The sequence below is a fragment of the Rhinichthys klamathensis genome, unplaced genomic scaffold (genome assembly GCF_029890125.1).
Source record: "Rhinichthys klamathensis goyatoka isolate OS25496 unplaced genomic scaffold, OSU_Roscu_1.1 h1tg000136l_1, whole genome shotgun sequence".
In the NCBI taxonomy this organism is placed as follows: Eukaryota; Metazoa; Chordata; class Actinopteri; order Cypriniformes; family Leuciscidae; genus Rhinichthys; species Rhinichthys klamathensis.
This window is the reverse complement of record NW_026606671.1, coordinates 869,629-879,345: the sequence shown is the minus strand read 5'-3', so window position 1 is coordinate 879,345 and position 9,717 is coordinate 869,629. Positions and strand designations below refer to the sequence as shown.

The window sequence follows — 9,717 nt, the reverse complement described above, 5'->3', positions numbered from 1 at the left end:
AGCGTGGGGAAACGAATCAACCTGAACCGTTTGAAGATGATTTCGGCTAGCTATAGTTTTGCATGTGAGCGTAGACCAACCTGCTATTTACAGAACACAAGTAAAAGTAAAAGTCACCGAAAAACAAAACAGTCATGGTTACTCCGGGAATAAGGAAAATACAGTCAATAAAAAGCCATTTCATATACATTTTAACAAAATATACAAAATCTAAACTAAAACATGAAAACAAACATAAATGTTACTAATTTGGGGGGGAAAGCTCAATTCATGCAGCCCATTGGCTGGCGTGTCAATGAAAATGCATAGACTGTCCATTGAGGAAACTATTCAACGTCGTGAGCACACGCTTGTGCTTCCTATTGACACTAAAAGATTCCTTTGTTAGTGCTCTTGTAGCATTCAGTGACTCAAAATCTTAAATAAATGTTTCCCAGCTATATAACCCTTGCAATGCATAAAGTATGTCTAACATCACACCACACAACGCACCAGTTACTGAAAGCAGACTCTTATGGCAGTGGCTGTGACTGCTGAGTCAACTAAAACTTGATTCTTTATGTGCCCTTGAAACTCTACATCCTCTCTTACTAAGATTATACAGGATCATACCCGTTACTATGTATGTTATGTTTTCTATTGTATAACAGACTCATTCTCATTTGTTCACTGATCTAACCAGTGTTGGTTTCCGTGTAGGTTTTAATTGGGGCTTCAACACAAAGACTTCACACAATTCTCTGTGTCATCATTCTAACACCCAAACTTTTCATGAAGATTTACAGTTGTCAAACACATCGTTACCGATATCTCAATATCCACAGTAGGTGACAGTTTCTCAGCACGATGCTGTTTTAATAAGCCAGATATGCCTCGGGGTCTGTGGGAGTTATAAACAGGTGAAATTTAAGTGTAGATCTCATTTTCACTCTGTGTGTGAGAAAGCCAAGGAGGGTTTAATCCACAGGCTCGGGGGGAATTATTATGTTGGCTTTCTTTTTTAGCGAGTACTCCCTCAAGGCACTGGAAAAAAATGGGCCGAATGCGCTTTGTATATGTATTAAGTGATAGCGAGGAAATATTATTCTTAAAAGATGGGTCCGTATCAGTTGAGTTGATCCATTTGATCAGTTGAACAATTCTCAGCTTCAAACGAAGTGATTCCCGCTGATACCAATGCTAGTTAGACACCACCTAATATTTTTGGAGAAACTACTTATTAGCTATTTGACTCGAAAACCTGGCTAACTTATCAAAAACAAGCATTTCCCAAGTTCTCTTTTCCAATGCAGGGGTTTGAACAGTCAATTTAGTTTTTTGTTCCAAACTTTGAGAATTAAACAGAGACCAAATTCAGTGCAACCTGTTTGTTTGTTTCCCTCTACGCCTCTCCCACCCACACCACAGTATTTCCCAGTGGAACATCAGTGATCTCACAGTTGAGTTTATCCAGCCGCCCATCCAGTATAAACAGGGAGCTTTGAGACGGGGTCATGAGATACTGTCCGAATAGCCCGCTGCCAGTCATGACCCTGTTCTGGCGGTTCCAAGGCCACTGCGCTGATGCCGTGGGCAGCTTTAGGCTCTTGATCATTTTGACGTTACCGGTGCTGAGCTCCACAAAAAGAGCATCTGTCTGCCGGCCCGAGCTGCCGAACACGTTATACTGGTTATCCTCGGTGAACGAGGGCATGAAGGCCAGATCGGACAGGTGCAGGTTGGTGTGAATGTCAAAGGGTTGGCCGATCTCGCCCCGCACGGACACGGGCTGCAAGCGCATTAGCCCGTCACGGTCATCTACACTCACTAAATAGTGGCCATCAGGAGAGACATAAGGCGTGCCGCTCACATCCCCATTAGGACCGATGACATCGTCCGTTACGCTATCGATGATTAATTGTGGCCGTACCGCACCTGTTGAGTCCGGCCAACAGTTGACGAAGTAGTATCCACCCAGGTGTGTGTAGGCGAGGGATTGTGGGATGCAATCGTACTGCTGCAGACTAATGTTTTTCACAGAGGAGGTGGTTTCCAAGTCGATCTTATGAAGAGATGGTTCATTCTTGTGGAGGATAATACCAAACCTATTAACGAGAGAACATGTATTAGACGATTTTAGAAGACATGGTTTCTGTCATGCAAAACATTATCTACTGTATGCATTTAGTTGAGGTGCATTTCATTATATTTAATAAAGCAACTTTCATTTTATGGACCATCATTGTCCACAATTTACCTCAAAGTCTTTCAAATTCAGTCAAACAATTAATATATAATTCAATTTCAATGTCAATAATTGTTTTATTTATTCTAAATAATAAATGATAATGTATACAAAATATTTGTCCGAATACATTGTGGCGGACACAGCGTGGTGCTCTATGACAAAATTAAAACCTGTTTTAATAGTATTTTTGAATCAGCTGGGGGGACAAAATTCTACCTGAATAAATTAGTCAAAATTAAAGACGAAATCATTTTTGTTTTGTTGTAAAATTGGTCATGTAATGTGTTGTCATGTCTTAAATTTCTTTGCAAATTGCAAATCAGTAAATTCCTCTTCCAGCCATTCCAATTCAACACTCTCAAAGTCAGTTCAACTCATGAATTGAAAGGAAGCCAATCCAAAAATGTTGACTTTTGCCAACCCTGAGGCTCTGTAATTGTTAAGGATCTTTATCGATAAATAAAAGCTCTGATCCCAAGTGTGCCTGGAACTGGATCTAACTCCATTGCTCACTTGAGTAATGTTACCCTGAGGGCACTGGGCTTGCAATTAATGAAGTGCAAGTTGCTTTGGATAAGAAGAAGCTGCCACACCGAAAGTAACCAACAAAGCCTCTGAGTGAATAAACCCAGAGTGCAGGTTAAAGTCTAATGAGGAAGATCCAAAAGCTTTAGGGGAGAAAAAAGAATTCAATGTCACATCTCTATTCATCAGTCTACGCTAAATATCCTCTGCCAGATGCCTGGCTTTCATAATTTATTTCAATTAAAAAATTAATCAGCCACACTTTGTCTTATCTATTGAGAAATCCAAAGAGCCCGATAATTGGCTATAAAAAAATCTCAGAAGAACAAAGAACAAATGAAGTTGGTGAGTGAAATGAAGGATCTGACAAAGCTCAATTAAATCTGCATACTCTCCAATCAGTTCTAGTGGAGACTTCAAACCCTGACATCCATCTTCTTACGTACTTGAGAATGTAAGTCGGCCAAAAGGCCACGTCTGCCACGGACCGACGGGACAGATTATCACTGCTCGTCATGAGCTCTATCAATTGGCAGCCAGTGTCCGTTCATTAGTTACAGGCCAGGCTGTTTTGACTGAGACGATATGCTCTGGGTTTAATTTCTATATTATGAAGTCCAGGAAGAAGGCCTGGCGACGGATCCGGCAACTGAACGCAAAAGTGTGCGTATTAATACCCAGTCAACTCTCCAAGGGTACAGTAAATAAGATTATTTTGCTAGCAAGAAAAATTCCCTGCTGATGAGCTATTTGTGCCTCCATTTATGTTAATATATATTTCAAATTTTAGGTTTTGACAAGCTAGAATAAAAGTTTTCTTTTTTTACCTTTTCAAAGTGTTACATTTTGACAAATTGCATGAAAACCAATGGGGGGGATGGTTCCAAGCTGTGACCTAATTTACATGCAATTTTCCAAACTTGCACAAAGTTTCTTTCTTTGTTCACATAAGGGTGAATGTACATTTCACTCCATGGAAAACAGAAAACAGCAACATGAAAAGTACATTCAAACTCGTTTTGTGCACGACATCTGCACTGTATTGACAAAATTGTGGCTTATGTCTTTCAGATTATGAAATGCATTAAAGTCACCTTGAAATCAAAATGGACATTTCTTTTTTTTTTTTATGGAATATTGCAGCATTTATTATAAATAATTTATCTGTGCTCAATTTTTTTTTAAAGTCCCCTTATAATCTTTAATCAAAATAACTTCCCCTCCATTTTGGAGCGACATCTCTTCTCTTCTCTTCTCTTACTGGCACGAGGACGGGACAACCTGTCACTCACATGAGATCGACCACAACCGTCCAACGATTCAATCAATTCCTGAAGAACAAAGTAAAGTCCTGCCCAATTTTTCTTGTTCAAGAAGCCAATTTCTTGATCAATTTCACTCAGATGTGTCACATTAGGGAAGAAAAGGCTATTGCAACTTCTGTTTCATGCTGACTTTAAAATGTACCAACATTTTTTTTTAAATGCTATTAATGAAATGCACGGGCAGCCATATCGATGGGCAAATCATATCAATATCTTTATTATTATTATTATTATTGGGAAGAGGTGGAAGAGGAAAGGAGGTGGAAAAAATGTTAAAGAAATGAATACCAAAAAACACTCTTTCAACTTTTTTTGTTGTTTTTTGTTTCGTTTTATGTGAATTTGTATTTTGTATAGTCTTTGTATGTTTACCACCTGTTTAAAAAAAAAATTATAATAATAATTTCATGTCATGTAATTCATTAAGTCTGGTTTACTCAGGTTACACTTGGCGGCTCATACCTTGCATAAACTGAATTAGCGTTTTGTGCGTGTGAAGGTTTGGTGGTAAATCCAATGCGGCAAAACATGAATAAAACAGTGAAGATGGCTGCCGCTATAGGACTCACATCGATGACCCAAAAATAATGCATTTCAGACACAAAAATACAACGGGGGGTGTTGTCGAAGTCGAACTTGGCTGTGATGTTATGGAGGTTGGTAAAATTCTTTTAGAATCAGCATTCAGCTTTGTTAAAACAAATGTATGTTTGATGCGACCCACGAGGAACCCGAAATCACTCAATGACGATTACAAACAAGTTTTCTAGTGCTATATATAAAATAATTTCTACAGGGACATGTGATGATGTATCCCTTAGTACACCAGAAGAGTATACTGTAGTGTCATATACATCTTTTTGAGTTGGCGCACACAGCTCTGTCTGAGGGATATATCTGCAGCCACAAGAATAAAGCTGTTTTCATTACTCTATAAAGTTACTAGCCTCTACCCATGCAGTCAATATACAGGACAGCTTTGTAATATGATAATAAAAAACGCAACACAAATGGGTGGTTTTGTGGCATTGTGTATACTTTGTGATTTCCATGGGTTTGTTTATGCACTGTAGGGCAATTAATAGAAGCACTTTCCTGTCGTAAATCAATGCTGTTCTCCACATGCACCTTGGGCATCCCTAACAACCTTTCTTATGAACAAACAAAACACACTCACTTATTTTATTCTCTCTATTTACTCACTCATCGCGGCACATGTATTTATACAAATGCATTCAATATTAATTTGACCAAACCCTTTAGACCTGTAAAATATGTAATTGGCATTAGCAAAGGGTTTACTGTATAATTAAAAGAAAAGAAAATAAGCAAATAAAGTTATGTATTTTTTTTACTGTTGAAGCGTAAACATATTTGCCCACAGGCTGGTTGCAGATAAAAGCATGACAGAAAGTCAATGAATGCTGTGAATGGGATTCCTGTAGGCTGTTATTTTCCCAGTGTGAAGGTGTGTAAATGCTGAAATAATTTGACAACCTGACTAAAATGTCACATGCAGTCGCTCCCTTGTACAAATCCCTCCTCAACAGTTCACTGCCACAGGTGATGTCAAAGCATATGAGGCATTTCAAATGAGAAACGAATGAAGTAATTATTGGATCACGGATCACCAAACATTCCTCCTTACATCAGTGTTTTGTACAAATGACATCGACGCTGTTTACCAGTCACGGATCTCATTATGTCAGCATATTTTCAAAAATCAATATCCCCCTGAGGATTACGTGAGTAAATTCATATAAATTTACAAGGAACATTGAGCTCTCGGGTTGATCTATTTATTATTCATGGGTATTCATGCGTACAGTGTGGTTCTAGCATGCGTTTAGGTTTAGATAAACACTGACATTTATAATATCAACATGCAAACCGCTTCTAAAACATTAACCTTTTTGCATGTGTGACTTTAGGGACGTACACATGTTTATGATTCATTGGAGATTAATAGAATTCTTGAAATAGGGTCTATAATATAAATATATATATATATATATTTTCAAATAATCATAATGGGGGGGGGACTTTACACAAAAATATTGAGCAGCACAACTTTTTTCAACATTTCGAGCACCAAATCAGCATACCGGTATTAGAATGATTTCTGAAGGATCATGTGACACTGAAGACTGGAGTAATGATGCTTAAAATTCAGCTTTGCCATAACAGGAATAAATTATATTTTAAAATAGTTATTACAAATATCATAAGCTTACCTTTTTACTGTATTTTTGATCAAGTTAATGCAGCCTTGGCAAGCTAATATATTTACTTAATTTGACAGTTTAATTATGTTCAATGTGACTTCTGAAGACTGATTGATGCCATTGTGACAACACACAAATCAGTACATGAATTAAACACATCAAACATTCTCATATTTCATACTCTGTTAAGCTTTGATTCAAATTAAAGAGTACTAATTAATTAACTAAGTACTGATCAGTAAAGAAACTCACCATAAAAAAGATCTTTCTCAGACAAAGTATCTCCATCATTTACTGAATAAATGAGAGTCTGGAATTCATTATTGAGCTTAAGGTGCTGTAAAACCAAATTAGGAGGATTTGTAGCGCTCTAAAGTTGTGCGTAAAAGGGATTTAGATGGTGGGATTTAGATTTAGAGGGGTTTCAAATGCTGTCAATAATTGTGTACACTTTACATACAAATACCTATGAGATCACCATATCTGGTCTTGATCTGTGAGTCTGTTCTCTTAAATAATCACCCTCTCAATCTCTATCTTATTCCCTTTGGATCAATGATGTAATTTGTTAAACAGGTTACATAACAGCGTTTCCAAAGAAACACAACTTCACTATTCAAAAGCTAATGTCATGTGCTAAATCCAAATTTCTGCCATGCAGGCGAAGATCAGAGGGCTACAGTACTTTACATTGGAGTTAACCTCTATTTCAGTATAGAGCGCTGATGTTGCACTCCGTTGACTCGGAGCACTGAAACACATTACTCCATCAGAGAGCAGACAGCACTGCTAAATGTCACCAGTCTATTGGGGCAAAGCGCCAAAAAAGTGTACATACCCTCAGCTGACCACCCAGCAGTTTATTCAAGAAAAACGAGACTGACACGCACTGACCTCCGGTGACAGGAACCGAATTGTAGTGCGGAATGTATCTACTAGCACAGTATTACTGCTAGTAAATATTAGGGTGAAATCAAACCGCTGGGTTCAGTGACTCCTCTAGGAGGAGAGAGTGTGTATTTTGTGCGTGTGTGTGGTATGTGTGTAAGCCGTATTATCTCAGACACCGAAAGGATTGAAAATTAAACTGGTCTTTGTGCATTACCCTCTGGATGAACTCTCTTTTGTGGGACTAAGATCATGTCTTTTAACAAAAGCTGGTCAATAGCTGTTGTGATGAACTACAGTACATGTTCATTCCCCAACACCTTCATACAGCACTAAACTAAGAGATACAGACAATTTCAGTTACAAAACAACATTTGAAAGTACTCTGCATATGAGTAAACAGTGTAAATGCTCGCTATGAGCATTTCACTGATTCACGCTTCAGATAAACAAATTGGATTCTGACTGGTATGCTGATTTGGTTGGATATCCTTATTAAAATGTGAATATGCTTTCATTTGATTAGATTGTAAAGAAACTGTCAATCATATTTCCTCTTTAGGGGCCCATTAATAGTTCTCGTTTGATCGGGCCTTTAATCGATGGTATAAGCCTTTGGTGAAGCCAGTTGTATTATTTCAGCATTTTTAAATAACCATGTATAACAGTAGAATTCCTGGTGAAAAACCACATAACCGAAGATTCTGCAGAGAAATCTCTACCAATCAGAGAATTTAAAAGAGAAGCATAGTAACGTTAGGTCTCGAAATCACAATTGTTCTGTCTTTGGCGCAAAAAGTCACTGAAAGTGTTAACTGCCCATTTAGTTGTCTTTTTCGTATTGACCTCATCTTTGTCATCTTCGATCTTATCTAGCTCTGTCTTTTCCCTCAAAAAAAGCCTAAAACTTATCTAAGTAATATACAGTATTTCGTTGTCAGCCTGCCTCTCCAAATGCAAAACTGACATTAACAAAATGCAATAATTCAGTAACAGCTGAAAACGTACTTGGGTGTGTGTTTTATTTTATATTTACCGGTCAATAATGCAATCGCTGCTGTCTGTCCCATAGAAGAACATGACAGCCAGCGTACGTTTTGGAACTATTGGGGCTTTCATGAACCACGTGAGAGCCATCGAGGCGACATCAAAGAGCGTCGCAACTCTTTCTCTCTATGGCTCTGAGCCTACCTAACGTTTTCATATGTGTCTCTCTCTCTCACTCTTTTGCAAGTGTAACTCTGTTACTATGGTTACCAATGTTTATAGTAGTGGATTAACTGCGAACTGTAATCAAACTGACTGGAACTACCTGTGCATTAAACGGTTTTACTGCACACCTTCCAGCCAATCAGAATCGAGTATTTAAACAGCCCGTGGTATAACTATATATATATAGCCTATATATATATATATATATATATATATATATATATATATATATATAGCAAATTGTAGCATATACTGTATATTTATTATATAATTACTATATATATTATAACTGTATATATAAGCTGTTTCACAGTCAGTTACCTTCGCCTATTTGAATGGTTTTCAAATACTTTTCTCTGTCAAATCAAAGTTTGGAATGTTGTGATTCGCCTTGTAACTGGTTGGTTTGCCTTATAGCTTATAACTCTTTAACAAAGATTATTATTTTTTTTTTAAATCCCTATATAAAAAATGGGAAAAATACTTCTGAAAACAAAGCCACTGAAAAAGTGGGCTGGAACTGTTGCACTATAAAGTGTTCTGATCACTCGCTGTGTATGTAGGCAGCAGACAGCAATGTTTCGGAACAGAGTGTACGATTTCTTCACGACCGTCACATTTGTAATTTTCATGGGAACATTTTAAATTGTTTGCCACTGTGTTCTCGTCATTAGCACAGACTTGCTCTCTTGACGAAGAGAACAAGTAAATCTATCTAGCGTCTGGAATTTTTTATTTTTTATATTAGCACGACATGATAGCGTAAGTAAACATCCATCTACCAACAGGGGACAGTAAGAGGATCAGGGCATGCTTGGTAATCTTCAACTCAGATTTTAATCAATTCAAATGAGATTTCCATATCCACACAGCATCTCCTGGTCTGTTTGTTCAGGGTTTAAACTCCCATTTCCCCCTCGACTACCTCTAAATGTACTCCCCCATGTGAGTGACTATGAATGCACAAAATGGTTTATTAAGATCTAAATGTCAGTCCCTGAATGCAATTTACACACTATCCAGAGCTAGTGCTGTTTTCTCTGGAGTTATAATCACAGTCAGTACGTGTTCATATGCTCATATATATGGTGGAGGTCTCGCTCTCTTTTACCTGATGTGATTGATGGTGAGGCTGATGGGAGGAATGAAGAAATCCTCCACCCTGTCGAAGCGGTGGCCAACTGGTTTGGTGTGAATGGTGTGATGGGACATGCTCTCACTGGCCTGGCTGATCACCTGAAGAGTCACATATTCAACAGGAACATGAGTTTTGCAATTTCATTAGGGCTTTCATGCGCACCAGAATTCTCCTTGT

General features: G+C 37.9%; 1 protein-coding gene across 2 annotated transcripts in view; it reads right to left on the bottom strand.

Moving 5' to 3' along the window:
• Positions 1-1,381: 1,381 nt before the first annotated feature.
• The window catches only part of fstl5 (follistatin-like 5), a 141,763-nt gene continuing 133,427 nt past the window's right edge, over positions 1,382-9,717 (bottom strand). For both annotated transcript variants that reach the window (XM_056257240.1, XM_056257241.1), the window contains exons 15-16: positions 9,514-9,638; positions 1,382-2,084 (exon numbers count right to left, since the gene is read on the bottom strand). In XM_056257240.1, coding sequence (XP_056113215.1) covers positions 1,382-2,084; positions 9,514-9,638 — 828 coding nt within the window. The remainder of the gene's footprint in view (positions 2,085-9,513; positions 9,639-9,717) is intronic.